At 41.1% G+C, this 20,180-nt stretch overlaps 1 protein-coding gene across 1 annotated transcript in view; it reads right to left on the minus strand.

Moving 5' to 3' along the window:
• LOC138951841 (neurexin 1-like) overlaps positions 1–20,180 on the minus strand; it is a 91,973-nt gene that overhangs the window by 60,480 nt on the left and 11,313 nt on the right. The window contains exons 2-5 of the mRNA XM_070323400.1: positions 15,289–15,435; positions 10,310–10,470; positions 8,404–8,430; positions 3,118–3,276 (exon numbers count right to left, since the gene is read on the minus strand). Coding sequence (XP_070179501.1) covers positions 3,118–3,276; positions 8,404–8,430; positions 10,310–10,470; positions 15,289–15,435 — 494 coding nt within the window. The remainder of the gene's footprint in view (positions 1–3,117; positions 3,277–8,403; positions 8,431–10,309; positions 10,471–15,288; positions 15,436–20,180) is intronic.

The following is a 20,180-nucleotide window of genomic DNA, read 5'->3' on the forward strand; positions in this document are numbered from 1 at the left end:
AGGAGAGAGAGAGAGAGAGAGAAATAAGCAGACATACAGGGAGAGAGAGAGAGAGAGAGAGAGAGAGAGAGAGAGAGAGAAGAGAGAGAGAGAGAGAGAGAGAGAGAGAAAGAGAGAGAGAGAGCAATAAGCAGACATACAGAGAGAGAGAGAGAGAGAGAGAGAGAGAGAGACAGAGAGAGAGAGAGAGAAAGAGAGAGAGAGAGCAATAAGCAGACATACAGAGAGAGAGAGAGAGAGAGAGAGAGAGAGAGAGAGAGAGAGAGAGAGAGAGAGAGAGAGACAGAGAGAGGAAAAGAGAGAGAGAGAGAGAGAGAGAGAGAGAGAGAGAGAGAGAGAGAGAGAGAGAGAGAGAGAGAGAGAGAGAGAGAGAAAACAAGAAAGAGACAGAGAGACAGAGAGACAGAGACACAGAGAGAAAGAGTCATGCACAAGGACAAAACTGTGTTTTCTGTCGTGCTACTCTCAAACACTTTGCTGGATCATACAACAACCAGTGCGGTACCTGACTGCAAATATTGAAGCAGTCGGTGCAAACCACTGCGCTCAAAGCAGACTTTCACTTAATCAAATTGGCACAGTATCGATTAAAGTGTACAACTCGTGTGTTCTGTTGAACTTGAGAGCAGTTCAAAAGCACTACAAGTGTTTTTCTCGTTCGCTGTAATTACTCACGAGAGCCCACACGCTCAATTATCAAAACAAATTGCGATTAATCTTGTACGATAAACTCGCTGTGACTGAAAGTTTCTGCGGATGGATAATAAACAAAATGGCCGCTCGCACAGCGTTTGTACGCCATTCAACCTTACGTCCTACAAATGTTTGAGTATCAAGATAATGAAAAGGATAATCCAGCGTTTGTCATTTTCATTGACGTATACTTTCTACGATGCGTGGTCTCGTTTTAGCGCTTTTACCCTTTATGTGAAAAGAAAGGCAAGGATAAGTTGATGAATTTGTCATCGACATTTAGTTCACAACCTTTTTCAGCAACACGCGTTTTATCGCCGTCCTATTGATGAAAGACGCAGATATAGTCAGATGTTCTTGTCGTTAGGTCTTGTCTGATAGCAGAACATAATGTGGTAAAATGTGAGTATCTAAAAAGATTTACTAAAGAGTTATGTGTGCGTGTTTGTGAAACTAAATCTGAACTATAACATAACAAATCCTACAGTTGGTTTTTTTCTTAGAACATGTGCCAGGATGCGCCGACGAACTCTTGAATAGCAAAGAGAAATTCTTTTGCCAGAGAAAACAGAAGAGAATTTTTTTGAGTATACACCTGCATAATTCTAACAAAATCAAAAGATCTGCATTATGACCCAGCACAAAGACATACACCTTTCTTCACAGGGCCAGGTTGTTCGCAATCAATCAAAATGAACAAAGACTAAATGACTTTTCCCCTTGGAACAGTTCTCAATAATCAGTTCCATTCATTCAACCTAGGAATTGCAAGTTATATAATCACTCTTGCTTTCTCGAAATTGACAGAACCGTCAAACAGAGAAGCTTTGAAGACATAAGTTCACAGTAATGAAAAGAAAACTTTGATCTTCAACGCAGTCGATACCTCTTCGTCGAGTTCTTAGTGCAATATTCCTTCATGGATTGTTCTGCACTTAATGAATCTTCTGTGTCAGTCTGACCCAAGAGCACACAGACAGACATACAGACAGACAGACAGACAGACAGACATACAGACATACAGACAGACAGACAGACATACATACAGACAGACAGACATACATACAGACAGATAGTTAGACAGACAGACAGACAGACAGACAGACAGACAGACAGACAGACACACACACACACACACACACAGACACACACACACACACACACACACACACACACACACACACACACACACACACACACACACACACACACCGTATTTTTCAATTACGGTGATTTATGAACGTACCGACAAGATCTCTTTCGGTGTCGTCTTAATTTTCTCGTCGCATCAGAAACCCATAAATATGTTCCACGGCGCATTGCTTTGGATCGGTTTCGTATGACAACTTAACCTCCACCTTTATAGAGATAGAGAGAAATGGTTCTTCAGGGACCTGGCCAGGCGAAAATCAATATCGTGTCGGTGTTAAACTGTTGTGTTGACGCATCAACCCATCGAGACCCAACATTGCCCGGGCTGAAAAGAAACACTGTGCATAGCGCATCGTTTCATTTGGCAGCGATGAATTCATCGCGGTTCCACCGCTCGTTGCTCAAGGAGTAACAGAGAGAAAATCAAAGAAGTATGGGATCGGGTGATGAATGGATGGATGGATGGAACCATGGATGGATGGGATTAATGGATCGATGGACTAGATTGGATGGATTTACGGATGGATATATAAATGGGCCTAACACTTCGCGATTACGAGGGCGGAAGGCTGCAAGAACACCTACCTTATTAATAGACCGAAAAGAGTTGTAATTCAGGTAGTATGCCTCCTGACCACCTCCACCCCCCGCCCCCTAAACAAATAATAAAATAAGATGGGCAGTCAAGCAAACAGGTTTGTTTCTCAATTTAATTTAGACCCAGCAGATGAATATCAAGGGACTCACGAGCCTCTGGCGAGTAGTATATATATTCACATATCAATCTCCTAAAAAGTTTTTTTCTCCATGAATTTAAAAGGTGTAATGATGACGAATTTTCGCCCCAACGCGGGGCTTCTTCAGGGCGATTAATGGAGGATGAATTGATGGTGTAGGTGAATGAAGGAAGTGACGTTATACAATGATATTTAAATAATATATAAAATCCCAGAGACAATAAAACAAAACAAAGTCCCCCCCCCCAAAAAAAAAACCAAAAAAACCCATAAGATAAGTAGTCAAGCAAACACTTTTTTTCTCAATTTAAATACACGCAACAAATCGGAAGTGGCTGCACGATCACGCAAGTAACTTCCCTTTTTAGAGGTTTCTCGAACGCTCGGGTGTATGCCAAACTATTTGGAATAGTTCGCGTCTGTCGCACGTTTTCCTGTTTTTGTTTTGTGATAGTGTTGTCGTTTCTGATGTTGCTGGTGTTGTTTTTGAAAAAGAAGATGTTCTGATCCTGCGCCTAGTACAAGCACTCCTCACCTTTCTCATACAGCCTTTGAAGTTGGTGCGGACCTTGGAGCCAGGCAGGGTGTTGGTGTCCGGACTGCCGGCCACGTAGAGCACCTTGCTGGACAGCAGCGTGTACCTCCCGGTCGTGCTGCCCGACTCGCGGTAGATTCCGTCCACCTCGATGTCGATCTGGAAGAATGGACACAATGAGATGATGTGTGGGGTGGGTATTTGTAGAGATACATGTTCAGAGTTTTTGATAATGGATCAGGGTTTCTTGAATGGCATTTGTGAGATACATGTTAAGGGTTTCTGTTGATGGATTTAACGTTCTTGAAGGGCTTTTTTGATTTCTGTGTTATGTTTGTGAACTGTGTGAGTGAAGCACGTTTAGACAAACTGCATGAAGAATTTTAAAGGTGCAGCATGAGGATTTTTTAACAAAAATAATATGTACACTAAAGCTGCTTGTTATTTGCACTTTCTTCTATTGTACACTTTCAGCTAATGTACAAAGCTGCTTGTTATTTGCACTTTCTTCCAATGTACACTTTCAGCTAATGTACAAAGCTGCTTGTTATTTGCACTTTCTTCCAATGTACACTTTCAGCTAATGTACAAAGCTGCTTGTTATTTGCACTTTCAGTCACAGAAACAGTCACAGTAAACAAAATCTGTTTCACTACCCCTTTACGCTTTTTTGTTTCCTCCTTTATGCGTGTGATTTTGAAACGTTTCCTGCCACGGAATATGAAACACTTTCACACGTGCACCAAATTTAGAGGGGGGGGGGGGGAGGGAGGGGGGAAGGGGGAGGGGGGGCGGGGGGGAGGTCTTTAAAGGAACAACTATTCGCAAGTAATGACATGTTAATTCAATGCCTTCATCTTCTCTCATGATGAATGTTTTGTGTTTGGACCAGAACAGTTATTTAAATGCAGCTATTCAGACAAGCTACAGTGGTGGGAGTTGAACGAATATACACACACTTTAAACTGCACATAGCGGTGGTAATATCTAGCCTTAAGTTTTAGGATTTTCCTTCATGAGTTACACAGACTTTGGAATCCCTGTTTTGCACTTGGAGTATTCTCAAACAAACTTGGTTTATTTGTTTTAGAGAAATGAGCGTACTCCACACAGCACTTGAACATCTATGATTCAAACATGCTTCGCACGCGTCCATCGCACTGTTAATTAAGTTGACCAATTCATTAAAACAAATGCTTCTTTCAATGTTTACTGACAAAAACTGTAATCATGTGTCAAAATACTGGATCGGCTTCGGGATGCGCTTGTGAAGAAAAGTCGTCTTAAGAAGTTTCCTAGTCGTATTTTTTTCCATTGACCGTACTGATCGTATTCAAGAAAACCATGAGTACAAAATACGGCAAAATCGTATGGGTTCCCAGGTCTGGTTACAGCTACATAATAAAAATGGAAACGTCTGATTTACATACATTATGGAAATCCTGATTTACGTTAATAAGATAAAAATCCTACGTTTACAACTTAACGCTATTTATGTTGTCATCGTCCATCACAATCCTGCCACATAACACAGACTAGTTGACACAGAGATACACAGGCTAGGTGCGGGACACACACAGACTCATGCACAAGACAGAGAAGTATGACACCAACACACTGTGCAAATCGACAATGCACGTGAACACAATGCATAGCGCACACACTGACACACTTACAGCACAATTGCATTGGAAACATGCGCAAGTCACAAAGACGGGTTTAACACACAACCACAGTTAAACACGAATAAACTGAACACTCGACGATCAGAAACGGAAAGGTTCCTTCCCGCCGACAAGTAGATTCTTTATTATATTTTAAATTTAAATAAAAAGAAAACACACCAGTAACCAGGTTAGGTACGTTTATAGCTATAATCAATATTTCGGCACGTTACTGCCTTCTTCGGGATGGTAGCTTATGCGAAGAATTATCATTATTATTATTATTTATATTCATTATTATTTATATTACAAATAGTATAACACGGGCCAACACACAAATAGTTACAACATTAACTAACTAAAACCGCGAATTTATCTCGTCTATCCGAAGATGTTGCATACTTAACTAACAAACATTGCGAACGTATCTTTTCTGTCAGAAGATGTTGATTTTTAAAAGGTCGAACATTTGCATAGCGTGTTTCTGACAAATGTTCATGCTTTTCGACTTATTTTCTGACTCCCAATATCCAGGGAATTCCTTATTGATAGTTACACGAAATGTGTGAGGGTAATACCACTTTTCAGGGAAATCCCACTATCCAGGGAATTGACCTAGTTGATACTTAGACGAAATGTGCGTGTATGTGTGCTTGCACGTTCATCGCTGGCATATGCACACGCATTATATGAAACTAAAATAGCAAACAAAGATCCCTTACAAAAGTACACAATATACAATCAATTCAAACAGTTCTTAAACAGCAAAACAGCAAAAGACAAATCTGCAGTGAAGAGCAAAATACCACCAGCTGACAGAAGGCAGAACTCCCAAACACTTACAAGGCAAACAAAAAGAAGAAGAACAGCGAAAGCGCTGAGGTCAGCGGAGAAATCAAATCCCCAATAAAAAAAACAAAGGTCCATCAGATCAGCAACACTGACAACCGCTTGATGTATGTGTATAAAAACAGCCTTGTCGTGTAAAACCTGAACTCAATGCCATTAAGGAACAAAGCAGTAGCATCAACAGCAGCAACAGCAACAAAATAAAACCCAGGCAACTGTTACCTCTGCCAAAGGGATTGCAAAGGAAATTGCTTCTTTGGCAATAAACGTCCAACAGCCACAGATATATCTGTGTGCCAACATCTCGCCAGAGTTGGAAAGCTTGGTACATTTTCTGGCGACGTATTTTTGAAAAAAACTTGTCGAACATTTCTTCAACTCTTGTTAACAAAAATACTGAACCATGATAGATTTAGGTTGGCCTAATACGCTTAGTCCCTAACATACTTAGCCTGACACAAGTCATTTTCACATAATTGATTTCAATGGTAAAAACGTTTTGTTCATAATGTCGGTCAGAGCAAAAATTGAACACATAAGCATGCATAGATGACCAACGACCACAAAAGCTGCAACAGCTGCCAAGGCACAGCTTCGTCATGCAAGTCTTTTTTCAGCAAGAGTGGTAATCCGAAGTCGTTTTCACATAGTTTCAGTCAGTGCTTGTCTTAAGCTCGATCACTACATCAGACCAACACCTGGATCAGTTTAAAAATTATGAGGGAAAGGCTTAAGTAGAAAACAACAACACACACGACCAAAAAACAAAACAAAAAACAAATAAACAAACAAAATCTCCCTAAGATACCGACATGATTGTATTGTTTCATCGATCTTCTCTATGATGATTTCTTTTGATTTCTTTTGATTTAAGCATGAGGAACAAGTTTTGGGGAGTAAATTAACAAGCAAACTCATCATACACACGTCCCTGTCTGAAAGCGGCAAAGCACGTTTGACCTTTGCAAAGCAAACATCCCATCCATAGCATAATAGACACACGTAATACACAAGTGTGGCCAACAAATCCAGCTGAAATAGAAGAAAAGAAAACACACCAATATTCTGACAACACTGGGTGCAGACACAAGGAATAAACAAAACATTCTTATGCAGAAAATGCAACACACTGACATCACAGCACGGCCACTGACATCAGTGACATTTACAGTCACAACACACGCCGAACGGCATGCAGAACGAGACGCTACACAGAACATATACTTTACACTATTTTTTGTTTTACACTGCTTTACAGTTAAAAATCCCGATATACTGCTATCCAATTCCAAAAGAAAGGAAGAAATAGAGAAGAAACGTTTAAAAAAAGAAAAGAAAGAAAGCAGTTTAGAGAGAAGTAACGATTGAAAGAAAGAAGGAAAGAAAGTAAGAAAGTAAGAAAGAAAGAAAGAAAGAAAGAAAGAAAGAAAGAAAGAAAGAAAGAAAGAAAGAAAGAAAGAAAGAAAGAAAGAAAGAAAGAAAGAAAAAAACGTAAGGAAGGAAGGAAGGAAGAAATTCTGGGCATTTAGAAAACCCGTTTTAAAATGCACTTAACCAAGACTGACGACCCCTTTTTACATACAAAAAACTGTACCTTGTACAAATTGTCGAGTCCAAAACTAACAAATATATTAAAGTATCCTTGGGAACAAGTGGCCAGATTGTCACGTGTTTTTTTTTTGTTTTTTTAGATATGTAAAACTGTTAAACTGTTAACAAAGGGTCCTCAATATAGGGACAAAGAATATTTCAGGCCATGCAAAACAACGAATATTGCTTTATCCCGTGTGATACCTGGGTTTTGTAAGCTGCAATACCCGTTACTTAAAACCAAGGTGGAAAGTATAACTAGAGACAGACGGCTTTACTCCTGCCGGCTAAGCTCGAAACGTCAGATTGTTGATTTTGTCCTTAACATTCCTAAAAAAAAACAACCCTGGGGAAACGACATAGCCTCAAATCAGCCTCGAATACGGAATGTGATTTCCTTAGTTCATAAACCTGTATGATTATTGATATCATTATATTTTGTCTCAAGCACACGTAGCAATACACAAGCAAGGCAGCCACAAGAACAGTAGATACGAGGCATAGTCAAAAATATTTTCTTCGCTGCAAATTTCAAAAGTACATGCAAAGAAAATACAAGATTCCATCACAAATATAGAAACAGTTTTCGTAAACATACACAAGATATGTAAGCGCTGTGCCTCATTTAAGTAAGATTTATATTTAAGATATGTTTGAAATGTAACCTTGATAATTTCTCACAGTGTACCATTTCCACAAACCAAGTAGCATTTATATATAATGTGCAAAATGTCTCAGCCACGTTCGAAAAATCCCTCGACTATCAAGGAGAAAAATCCAATATCTTTAAAGTGCAGGGGCAAACAAGATGCACAGCAACAACGGGGCAAGGACACAGAGGGACACCAAACCAAGGCAAAGGTTACAGGCGTACCAGAACCCAGGCAGAAGAGGATGTTCGTGGAATTGAGACTTTCAGGCGGAAGAGGACACAAGGGAAAATCATTCTGAAGAAGGGAAACGAAAGAATAAAACCACCTCACAGGCAGAAGAAGGAACAAAGGGAGGTCACCTCGCAAGAAACAGTCGAAATTGCAGTTCATCTTGCGGGGAGGCGAAATAAGAAAAGGGAAATAATCCGGCAGGCAGAAGAAAGGGGGGATAACCAATCAATCAAGACTGCACAGAACATGCTGACCAGTGACTACCCATGCAGCAAGACTTGTTTGATAGCGTTACTTACAGAACACAAACCCTTGTCCCTAGTAAGCTGTAGGTCCACAGAAAGTGAAAAACAAGCCACAAATCAACATTCATGACATATCAGGTGGACGGTTACTGGCTTCGTTGTGGTTTTTCAACCAACGAAAAAAAAAGTGAAAGATAAAAAGTCATCTCACTAGGCATTCTAGTTACGTCAAAATTGTGACTTGGACTGAAAAATAGCGCAAGGTTCTCGGATGCATTCCGCCGGTTCAAGCAACACAAAGAGAAATGCAACACTGCGACTTAATTTTCAGTTTTTAGATAAAACTAATGTTAGTTTTATTGATAGACGCGCAGTCAACATTGTTCTGCTTTAAATGTTTGCTAAAAAAAAAGCACACTGGAAGGTTGAAACTCTCTCTACACAGACAAATGTCCAAATGAAGGATTGTGCAGGCGAACTACAGGTCAACATGTTTTTGATTTTGTTTTCAGCTGATACACTTGATCAACACTCATTAACGAATGTTGTCCGAAAAAACAAAACAACAAATCTTTACGATTGACTCAAAACAGCTGAATATTTGAGGTGTTACCGAGAGTAATATGCTTCCTCGAAGTATGGTATTATGTGCTTATTTTGCAGTCAAAGTCACAAGTCATCACATGTGATATAAAACAAATACAATATATTTCTTGTTGATAAATGACAAAAGAGGGATGTGACATCATATGAAATGGTGGTATGAAAAGAACAACACTCATTTAGCGGCCATGCAAGCATCACATCAGCTGCAGTGTAAGGGATCTGTTAATGCAAAAATACGAACGTCGTGTACTTCATGAAAATAAGAACCTCGAAACAGTGATCTTCAGCTACGATATACAACTTGGTACATAGATAGTCACTCTACCGGTGCAATGAACGTCTAATATGCAAGCTGAAACATGACAGCATGAACATTACCATGCCTGCTGTGATGTATACATGAAACAGTGCGAAGGTTGTGCAGTATTACTTGGTACGAACGTCAGAAAACTCAGGCAATGTACTAGCTGCAGACACGCACGGCCACCACACCGGAAGTAAACAGTCACGGGACACAACCTCTGTAGCTTATAATGACAGTGGCACAAAACACACACAAAAAGGGTTCCAGGCGGCAAATAGCGTTTACTTATAAAGAAGCCTGTTACCCATTCACTTTGTTATAATTTTGGGTTCATGTTTATACTCTACTGGTCATTTGTCTCATATGTATGTATACTAGCTAACGCACCCTACACCGCCCCCTCTCGTGTTCGTTCTAAGTTACGTGTACATCGTTACACATTTATGCACCAAAAATACCTTACAACTGTTCCGAAATGTATCGCTGAAGTAATAAATGAATATCACATTCTGAAGCTCATCGCGAAATGTTTCTGACCTATATCTGAGCCTGTAAATCTCGTTCAAGACTTCTGAAAGACTACCGCTTTGGAGATACCAAAAAAGTAAGAATAACAAAGATTATTAGTATGAGGAGAAAATGTGATGTGATTTGCCACAAGCGCTTAAAAAAAAATTAAAAAAGCTCTAGCATGGCATACGGTCGCACTAGCAGCAAATGGTCACTCTCTTACGTAAGGTGATACTAAAAGGTGAAATCACGAAACGCTGCTAAATAACAATGACAAATGTGCGAGGCGAAGAACAAGAAACAACGACAGAATAATGGAAATAGCTGACTGAGCAACAGACTTCTTCGATGGATGGAGACGAGCAAAATGACGAACAATGAAAAAATAAACTAAGGGTGCCAACGAACTTATGACTCGGGAAGGATAGTCACATTGTGAGAAAAATCTACAGCGATTACTCACAGGAGAAAAAACACAGAGAAAATGAGCGATGACCTCAAAATGACCCCTGCCCAATGACCACCCTGCTAAAGACTGACCTCTCTAGCATCTCGCTTGATCACGACGTGATGCCAACGATTGTCGTCCAGCCGTGTCCCTTCTTTCGGGACCATGGCTTCGTAGGATCCAGATCCCAGGTTAATGGTCAGCAGAATCACGCCATCCCTGATAGCGATGGTGAGGTAATCTTTCTTGTTGCCTGTGATGAAAACAAGTGAATGTTGTTAAAACAAGATCTGAGAATCAAAGGTAAGTAAGTGGTTTAAATGCACACAACGCGTGCTGTTTTCAGAGTTGTGCGGAACCAAGCTCCTGGCATCTAGGAGAATAACAAGCATTGAATCGAAATGAAGAAGGGACTTTCATCCTCAAAACAAATTAAATCACACAGACAATACCTGCATACAATTCACCTTGGAGACTGTCGCCACACACTGCAGTTTAATAGAGGAGTTAAAAGTGATAATGAAAAGCTCGTCATGAGATCATTTATCTTACAGTTGTGTTGTGTGTGTTAAGCAAGGACCAAAACAAAAGCTGCTTCTCATGTTACTAGCGTTATTAAATAGACCATGCAATATATGAAGAGAATAACGTATTCACGTACTCCTATGAGCACCATTATTATAGCCAAAGGGATAATGGAGATTTCGTTTTTTAAATTTAAATGTGTGTTTTTCAAACCTTTATTTAAGGCTTTTAATTTTCTAAAACAAAAGAAAAGAAAAAAGGACAGATGTTGTTGGGCTGGTGGAAGGAGGACAAAGGGAAAGATGACGATGCCAAAGACTGTTTCAGGTGACTTTTTTCGCGCAGTTCTCTTGGTCGATATTTGACGCCGCCATGTACCCTCCTCTCTCTCACCCCCTCCACCCGGGCGGGGATGTAGCTCAGTCGGTAGCGCGCTGGATTTGTATCCAGTTGGCCGCTGTCAGCGTGAGTTCGTCCCCACGTTCGGCGAGAGGTTTATTTCTCAGAGTCAACTTTGTGTGCAGACTCTCCTCGGTGTCCGAACACCCCCCGTGTGTACACGCAAGCACAAGACCAAGTGCGCACGAAAAAGATCCTGTAATCCATGTCAGAGTTCGGTGGGTTATAGAAGCACGAAAATACCCAGCATGCTTCCTCCGAAAGCGGCGTATGGCTGCCTAAATGGCGGGGTAAAAACGGTCATACACGTAAAAGCCGTGGGAGTTTCAGCCCATGAACGAACAAACAAACAAACCCCCTCCACCCTAGGCCCTTCCTTACCGTGAAACGTTACGTGTTACTGTTGTAACTTTCCGGCCCACTTGGAAACTGTCCAGCGACAATTGCATTTTCTCTCTTTGGGTGACAACTTTGTTAGGTAAGACAACTTTGTTAGGGTAACTTCTGTAGGGAAACTGCTTTCGGGCAGAACTGGTACATACCGATCCCTAAAAGTAGAATCAGTTGTTTGTTTCTGGTGTGCAATCGTCCGTATTAACTTTGGGAAGCCGTTCAGATACCCACACCATTAAGAGTTCCAGTTCTGGAGCTGACCAACAGAGTTTAAGTTTTAGATATATTTCCTCGCTACATTATGCATCTTTGTGTCTTACAATTTGCCAGCAGATCCTTATCTGGGATGAATTTGGACAAACATGGAAATAATGAGGAAATGAAGACTTGTCTTCTGCGCTAATTACTCGCCGGTCTCTCTTGGATATCAGTTACCAAAGATTTCAAGCTGGGTAATTGTATTCAGGCTTGCTCTCATACACAATCTTTGAACAATCAAGATCTTCTCAAAGCATATAGTTCTGGAGTGTAAAAAGGTGCATGCAAAATTTTGAGATACAGAATGTTTAGCAGAAACAAGATATGTTTTGAAAGTTGCAGCGCAGTTTGGTTAAAGTTATGCATGTCATGGATATCGACAGCTTTCTTGGACGTGGTTTCACAAAATCTTTATAAAATATGTTGCTATTATGTACAAAGACTGCCTTTCGGCAGCTGAAAAAATACCAATAGTTTAAAAAAAATCAAACCCTAGCTGCAAATTAATGTGTTGAACATGGAGAAAAAAAACCCACTATATATTCTGATATCTATGCTTCGTTTTCGGGATTGGTGTCCCTTTTAGCACTGCGTGCAAATTAAAGGTGATTTCACTCTCTCTCTCTCTCTCTCTCTCTCTCTCTCTCTCTCTCTCTCTCTCTCTCTCTCTCTCTCTCTCTCTCTCTCTCTCTCTCTCTCTCTCACACACACACAATAAACATATCCCCCGTACTGAAGTAATCCCCGCCGCTTTTCTTGCAACGTCTACAAAGCCCAGTTCTCGTGCATTCACACTGAGCGTGAGATTTAAGTTATTTATCACTGAGCATCACGCAAACAGCCCCGGATGTATTGAACTGACTGTGTTCATTCAGCGCTTTTCTGTTTTCTGTTTTCCCTGCAAGAAGGCTGCGTGCAGAGGGCCAAGCCTTGAGCTTCGATATCTTCGCGTGGAGAGGCTCACAAATAATGAATTAATGATGGCGTCGATCAGGGGGGATAATTAGCACCTTACTCCCTATACTCTCTCTCTCTCTTTCTCTTTCTCTCTCTGGTCTCTTTTCGGTTCGGTTTTACCCTTCTGTATGGGCTGTGAGAGAGGGAGAAATACAGACACACACGCACGCGCGCACGCGCCCAGACACACATTCCACCCCCACCAACCAATCCATCCAGCAATCCAACCCCACCCCGACATCACACACCACTCCCTAATTTCACGCTCAACGCCTCCAATCATCCAGTCCCCCGTCTCCTCTCCTCATATCCCGTCCTATCTGTACAGTAGATGACAGACATTGCCAATACTCTACGAACACTTTTGGCACTCTTCGAAAGGTCAAACTAAAAATCGCATGACCAGGGGCAGAAAAAAAGAAAAAGAAAAGGGAATGAAGGCAAAGAGAGGAGAAAGGGGGACCTGGGGTGAGGGGGGTGGGGTGGGAGTGCAAAAGGCTTGGGGGAGAAGAGGGATCTGTGAGGCTTTCTTTCTTTATTTGGTGTTTAACGTCGTTTTCAACCACGAAGGTTATATCGCGACGGGGAAAGGGGGAAGATGGGATAGAGCCACTTGTCAATTGTTTCTTGTTCACAAAAACACTAATCTGCTCCAGGGGCTTGCAACGTAGTACAATATATGACCTTACTGGGAGAATGCAAGTTTCCAGTACAAAGGACTTAACATTTCTTACATACTGCTTGACTAAAATCTTTACAAAAATGGACTATATTCTATACAAGAAACACTTAACAAGGGTAAAAGGAGAAACAGAATCCGTTAGTCGCCTCTTACGACATGCTGGGGAGCATCGTGTAAATTCTTTCTCGTCCCAACCAATATGGGAAACTACGGAGGAGGTGAAGATCAATACAACACACACAGACCCCGCAGTGCTAGGAATCGGATCAGACCGACAAGCGTTATCCTATCGGCCCCATCTTGACTGTCTTCGTGTCCGTCTGTTTGGCTCCCACCAGAGTGCTTGACATAATAGGATCGAGGTCCTGACAGCCACTATACGTGCGAATCAGCCATGGCCTCTGGAGAAATCAGCTGGTCTAGGTACATTTTTTTGCTATCTATGTTTTGGCCTGGGGTTGGTAAGTTCACAGTGTTAGGTATTTTTTCTAACTGGGTAAATGGAGAAATCTGCTCGCGTAGGTAGATTTTTCTTCTTTGGCTAGGGGGTCGGTGATTCCACAGTGACGTTTTTATCCCCTACGTCAGGTACATTTCAGGTATTTTTTAAGCAAGAAGATTAGTGGTTTTGTTCTTGACATAATAGGATTAAACTCTTGACAGCCAGTGTAAGAGCATTTCAGCTTTCGCCTCTGCAGAAGTCGTAGGTACATGCTAAACATTCACTAAAAATGAAAAACTCATCAAAAATTGATGCTGAGCTCAGCAGCAAAACAACAACATCAACACACATCTTAAATACGGACACAAAAACCCGAGCCTCTCGCTTCCGGCCACATCGGTATCCCCTGGAAATAACCTGGCATTTCAGCACTAAAAGTGACCTATCTTTCATGCTAGCGTTTCTGTTAGAGGCGATGTCTGTCTGTACAGACTCATAAAGTACAGAACAAACCTCCCTAAACTCTGATGGCTTCGTGTATACATCTTTCTACCATCCGAAGGATGACAATTTCATATAGTTTCCCTCCAAGAAAATATGGGTTGTTTTCTCACTTAAGGAGTAAAGAGGCTTGCCCTGAGCGCAGATTTATTTCCAACACTCGGAGGCAAAATTGCTGTTAGAAAAGACAGAGCACTGTTCTTGGGGAAAACACAGAATATACAGCTGTCTGAATGTGAGGGAGGTGCAGACCCCGTATACAAGCGAACAGCCCATTGGAGCAAACTGAACTTGGACAGACAATCTGCACTAAACCGTGTAATCGAACTTTGATGCGATTTTCCTCGCTAGCCACAAGTCAGGCAAGCGAGCTACTAATACTGTAACCTTTGAGAAACCGGGGACAGCCTTCACATGTTCAGTAGCTGCAGGTTAATCCCCCAAAGATAGAGTATGGTTTCCTAAATGGCAGGGGGTGGGGGGGGGTATGGCCAACAATAAGAATTGTAGTGTTTTTAATAATGAAACGTTCCATTAACCTACACTTCTTGTTTTTTGGATTATGATTCTGAATTTTGGATTATGATTCTGAATTTTGGATTATGATTCTGAATTTTGGATTATGATTCTGAATTTTGGATTATGATTCTGAATTTTGGATTATGATTCTGAATTTTGGAACGTTAGCAGTCTTTCTGTTTTTGGATTTCTGCTCATGAGTGTATCTGGGAGTTGCAGAACGGCAGGTAAAAAGACTTGTTTCCTTGATTAATTAATTGTTTAGAAAAGTTTTTATTTAAGATAATAAAGTTTGATATTTCCTAATGCGAGTCCTCATATCTCAGAAAAAGCTGATTCCCACCACACACAAAAAAAGAAAAAAAAAGAAGAAAAAAATACTTGTTTCCTCTCACCTGTGTAGAAGAGCAGTCCGTCAGGTTGCTTGGTCCTGAAGTCCAGCGACACCTGGTCTTGGTTGCTGTCCAGTACATCACCACGACTCGACAGGTTGTAACTCAGGAACTGGGCGCCGAAAAACGTCGCGTCTGACGGCACTTTTTCTGAAAAGAGCAAAATATGTGTCTAATATAATTCTGCCAAAATGCTTGCATTGTGCATTATGAATACATTGTCATGCTCAGCGGAGGAGAGTTAGGGACACCCACCCACCCACCCACACACACACACACACACACACACACACACACACACACACACACACACACACACACACACACACACACAGAAACAAGCAAACGCAGAAACTAAACCCAACCAACCAACAAAGTGACCAACAAAGAAATAACCAATAATAATATACAGAAACAAACAAAAGCGAACACACAGACCGACAGGCAGACATGCAGACCGACCCACACCCACACACACACCCATACACACACACACACACACACACACACACACACACTCACAAACACACACACACACACACTCACACACAGACAGACAGACAGGCAGACATGCAGACCGACCCACACCCACACATACACACACACGCACACATATGGACACACACACACACACATATTGACACACACACACACACACACACACACACACACACACACACACGTATTCTCTCTCTCTCTCTCTCTCTCTCTCTCTCTCTCTCTCTCTCTCTCTCTCTCTCTCTCTCGAATAAAAATCTTCAACTTTTTGGCAGTAGTGAACTTTGCATGAAAGCTTAATGTCTGTAGCGAGGATGACATGAAATCGATGCTGTAAGGACTGGTCTTTTCAAGCCTTCGCGCTAAGAATGACACGCCCCGGTCAAACGATCATTACAGCCCATTATCACACCTCCACCACACACTAACGAGGATAAAATAATATGCAACGGAGCAATGTGTATTCACCCGGATAACTCGCGAAAATTTACCTAAAACAGAATTCACAGCCTTTCTTGCGGGACTGTTCTCGTTTGAAAATGTGTCATACAGCCATATTCTTCGCTGTGCTCATGCAAGATGACTAAAAATCAAATGAAAAAGACTTCACGAAGAAATATTTGGAGTTTAGAGTTTTAAGCGGAGCGGTGTTGAATAACGGTATACACTGACTCTAATGGACGTTGCCCTGTCACCTTTACGGCAATTAAATATATAATCGTATGCAAGACTGAGTAAATGAACAGTGTTTAAAGCATAGTAAACAGACGTTCAAGAAACCATTTCAAAACACACGGCTTTACATCAAACTCTTTTTGTTTTGGGCTAGGATTTCCTGTCTTTTAATCTCCCGGTCTCTGTCTCTCTGTCTCTGTCCTTCTCTCTCTCTCTCACACACACACACACACACACACACACTGACACACACACACAGGCACACACACACACAGACACACACACACACACACATACAGAGAGAGAGAGAGAGAGAGAGAGAGAGAGACACACACACACACACACACACACACACACACACACACACACACACACTCTCTCTCTCTCTCTGTCTCTCTCTTTCTCCCTCCTTCTCTTCCTCCATCTCTCTCGTTAAGCCTTCGCAGGCATACGGATTTTCCTCTCCTCATAACAGTCTGTCGACTTAACGAGAACATTAATGCCTCCGTTAAGCACCCAGAAATACCAAAAACCGCAGCGCAGTTTCCATGACAACCTACGCGCGTGATCAATGTTTTGGACCGGTGACGGGGGAACAAGCAGACTGACTAATGACCTGTCGGATACAGATGCGATGTTCATTGACGAGTCATTTCTGACGTTTGATCCTGTGGACTCGTTGAATGCAGGAAGCTTGCTGAGCGCGACATAACAAAGGTTGACAGGAAGGGAATTGTTGGTTAGTGGTGATAAAGCATAGAGAAAATTACAGATAGAGACACAAGCATATTAATATCATTGACGAGTCATTTCTGACGTTCGATCCTGTAGACTCACATTGCCTGCCTGCAGCTTGCAGAGCGCGACATAACAACGGTTGACATGAAGGGAATTGTTGTTTAGTGGTGATAAAGCATAGAGAGAATGACATATAGATATAGACACAAGCATATTGATATCATTGACAAGTCATTTCTGACATTAATTTTATCCTGTGGATTCATATTGCCTGCTTGCAGCTTACTACTAAGCGCGACATAACAAGGGTTGGCAACGAGAATGGCTGGATATAGTGGTAGGAAAGCATAGCTAAAGTGACAGATAGCTATAGACCCAAGCATACTTATATATATCATTGACAATCATTTCTGACGTTCGATCCTGTAGACTCATTCCTGCTTGCTTCGTGCAGAGCGCGACATAACAAGAGTTGACATGAAGGGAATTGTTGGTTAGTGGCGGGAAAGCATAGAGAGAATGACAGTACCCAATATTGACGGACTGTGTGATGATATCAGGAGGTCGAGATTTTGATATCACTGTCGAAACAGACCAATAGCAGAAGATATCATCACACAGTCAGTCAATGTTAGATAATTATATTGCTAATTCTCTGGACATTTTGTATTTACTGTAAAGAAATTACAAAAGTATTTGTCTCAGTTTTGGCTGTTCCATATCCCTCCCTCTGATTATTATTTCTTTTTGTTCACTCTTTTCTTGTACTTTTCAGTATTTTAAAATGTCTTTCCTATCAAAAAGTCTTTAGTCACTTGCTCAACTAAATTCTGGAATAATTACATTTTCATATATATTTGTTTGTTTTTAAATGTAGGTGTTTTTGTTTTTGAAGTGGGGATCGAAGCAATAAAGAGGTCGTCGATATCAAAACTGATATCGACGGAAATGTCGTCGATATCACTTTTGCACTGAGCTCAGTTTTGCCCAATTGACCAATGGAAATACACGTAACATATGAAATAGCAATATTACCCAACATTGACGGACTGTGTGATGATATCAGGAGGTCGAGATTTTGATATCACTGTCGAAACAGACCAATAGCAGAAGATATCATCACACAGTCAGTCAATGTTAGATATATTGCTAATTCTCTGAACATTTTGTATTTACTGTAAAGAAATTACAAAAGTATTTGTCTCAGTTTTGGCTGTTCCATATCCCTCCCTCTGATTATTATTTCTTTTTGTTCACTCTTTTCTTGTGCTTTTCAGTATTTAAAAATGTCTTTTCTTTCAAAAAGTCTTTAGTCACTTGCTGAACTAAATTCTGGGATCATTACATTTTCATATATATATATTTGTTGGTTTTTAAATTTAGGTGTTTTTGTTTTTGAAGTGGGGAAGCAATAAAGAGGTCGTCGATATCAAAACTGATATCGACGGAAATGTCGTCGATATCACTTTTACAATGAGCTCAGTTTTGCCCAATTGACCAATGGCAATCCACGTAACATATGAAATAGCAATATATAGGTATAGACACTAGCATATTGATATCATTGACAAGTGATTTCTGACGTTTGATCCTGTGAATTAATATTGCCTCCCTGCAGCGTGCTGAGTGCGACATGAAGGGAAGTGTTGGTTAGTGGCGGGAAAGCACAGAGAGAATGACAGATATGTAGAGACACAAGCATATTTCAATCAATATGAAGCTTATATAGCGCGTATTCCGTGGGTACAGTTCTAAGCGCTTGTCGAAGAGTTGTCAACACAGGACTAACAAAGAAACTAACATCTTCAGACGGACACGAACCCTATCACACACTAGCAAACCCTGGTAAACATACAACAAACAACTGTTTAACAACAATGTACACATCAATAGCTAGGTCCAAACAAAATAATATTAAGCACAAAGAAAACACCTCTCACAGAGCACAGCACAAGAATGTCTTTTGGGGCACAACACATCACGTCGAGCATGAAAGTCGCAGCCAGCTACGGGAAGAACTGAGTCTTCAACCTACTCTTGAACGCGTCATATCGACATACATATTTATATGCATATCGTTGCCGAGTCATTTCTGACGTTTGATCTTGTGGGCTCAGTGCCTGTTTGTTGTACGGCGTGACATAACATGGGTTGACATCACAAAAATGATTGGTTAGCGGCGGGACGGCATAGGAAGAGCAACGTATAGCTATAGACTCAGGCATACATTATATCATTGAAAAGTCGTATCTGACGTTTGATCCTGTGGACTCATGCCTCCTTGCTTCGTGCAGAGCGCGACATATACTACTATCGGCTGACATGAAGGGAGGGAAAGGTTGCTTAGTGGTGAGAAAGTATAGAGAGAATGAGAGATAAGTATAGACAGAAACATATTAATACCATTGACAAGTTATTTCTGACGTGTGGTCATGTGGGCTCAGTGCCTGCTTATTGTACGGCGCGACATAACATTGGTTGACATGAAGAGAATGGTTGATTAGTGGTGAGAACGCATAGAGAGAGTGACAGATAAGTATAGACACAAGCATATTTATCTCATTGATTTCTGACGTTTGATGTGGACTCATTCCTGCTTGCTTCGCGCAGAGCGCGACATAACAAGGTCTGACATTACTAGAATGGATGGTTAGTTGCGGGAAACCAAAGATATAGTGACAGATAGGAATATTATACACAAGCATATTAATATCATTGACAAGTCGATTCTGACGTTTGATCCGATGAACTTTTTCCTGCCTGCTGCTTGCTGATCGAAAAATAACATGGGTTGGCATGACTAGAATAGCTGGTTAGTGTCGCGAAAGCACAGGTGCAGTGACATATATATGTATACACTAGCATATCATATATCATTGACGATCAAGTCATTTCTGACGTTTGAGCCTGGGGACACTTTCCTGCTTGATGCTTGCTTATCGCAACATAACATGGGTTAACATGAAGGGAATAGCTGGTTAACG

This window comes from Littorina saxatilis, linkage group LG17 (genome assembly GCF_037325665.1).
Source record: "Littorina saxatilis isolate snail1 linkage group LG17, US_GU_Lsax_2.0, whole genome shotgun sequence".
In the NCBI taxonomy this organism is placed as follows: Eukaryota; Metazoa; Mollusca; class Gastropoda; order Littorinimorpha; family Littorinidae; genus Littorina; species Littorina saxatilis.